This window comes from Aphanomyces astaci (assembly GCF_000520075.1).
Source record: "Aphanomyces astaci strain APO3 unplaced genomic scaffold supercont1.756, whole genome shotgun sequence".
Classification (NCBI taxonomy): Eukaryota; Oomycota; class Saprolegniomycetes; order Saprolegniales; family Verrucalvaceae; genus Aphanomyces; species Aphanomyces astaci.
The window spans coordinates 1-1364 of NW_009799019.1; the positions used below are offsets into that span (position 1 = coordinate 1).

The following is a 1364-nucleotide window of genomic DNA, read 5'->3' on the forward strand; positions in this document are numbered from 1 at the left end:
TCATCGTAACACGAAGTTATGGAAGGCCAAAATCGAGGCACTCATGGTTGGCGAAGGCGAAACTGGAGTTTCTTTGCAGTCATCCAACTTGTTGGAGAGGGATTGGCTGTTGTACTGACACGTTTTATATCTCGCATGGCATTTGCAGTCAGAAACTTCGCGCCGTTTCACATTGAAAACTCGCTAAGTTCGAAGTTGTCTTTCTCTACAGCTGTTGATTCAGGTGACATGCAATAAGGTGTTCTTGATAGGATTAGTTGTTGTTATCAGGAATTGAGAGTTCCGTGACCCATTGCGGAGTATGCAGTGAGAAATCGCTGACCTGCATCGCGCCTTTCCCGCATGTACGTACACGCATGCACAATCTGCACGATGTATAGATCGTTTTGCAAAACGTAAATAATTATGGATGAATAAAAATACCATATTTAATACAAATATCAGCATAAATATGCTCAAGCGAATAATAATCCATGGAACTGTCTCGCGCATGTACACGGCGTTTGATTCCGTGGAAGTAGCTGGCAGATTGAGTTCCTGGTTGACTGACTTGCACGTGACAGCTTGAATAAAGATGCATATATATCCTCTCGACAATGGCACACCAAGATTTGAAGGGGTCAAGGGTCCTTAATTCTTCATGGTGATGTGTCCTGTTCCCTCATCTCCCGGTCGAGAACCTGGGTTCGGTGGACAAGTTTTTCTCAAAAATAGTGGTTCACCCCGATACAAATACCGAGATCGATTGTGTTGAAGTTCAATATCGGCATTTTGTTCACCCTGGTCGATACTACTGTAGTAGGTAGGTCTCAAGGACTTCAAACCATAGATGGAATGTTTAGTGCTCGGAAGATTGAGACAGAGCCATGCGATATGATGACCAAGGCTTACGTAAGGATATGAGAGGTTTGGAATGATGTAGACTTGGTTTCTTCATTCCTGGTTCTACCTCGAGCTGAGCTCTACCTTTGTGTTCTACCCTGCCCCCGGCCTATCGAACAGCGACCATGCTTGTTCTTCTCACCGTCGTCCTTGCCTTCTTGATGTCTGCGTCAGGCCAGCGCCCTACGAAGGAACAATGCGCTGGATTTGGGCCCAACACTGCATGCCACCGCAACATCGCCTTCGTGTGCGGCTCGGATGGCCAAAGCTACGGCAACCTCTGCGAATTTCTAATTGCTGCATGCGCCAACTCCAACCTGTTCCTTCGTGCTAAAGGGCACTGTGACGACATACCGGTACGCCCAACACGCCCGGCACGCCCAGTACGCCCAGTACGCCCAGTACGCCCAGTACACCTGGCACGCCCGGTACGCCCGGCACGCCCAGTACGCCTTACGAAGAATGAATGCATTCTTGGCACA

General features: G+C 48.2%; 1 protein-coding gene across 1 annotated transcript; it reads right to left on the minus strand.

Moving 5' to 3' along the window:
* Positions 1–1065: 1065 nt before the first annotated feature.
* Positions 1066–1334, minus strand: H257_19537 (hypothetical protein; the record flags this gene model as incomplete). The annotated part of the gene is made up of 2 exons (XM_009848676.1): positions 1066–1150; positions 1237–1334. Coding segments are annotated over 2 exons (183 nt in total), but the record flags the coding sequence as incomplete, so codon positions are not given.
* Between the last annotated feature and the right edge of the window lie 30 nt (positions 1335–1364).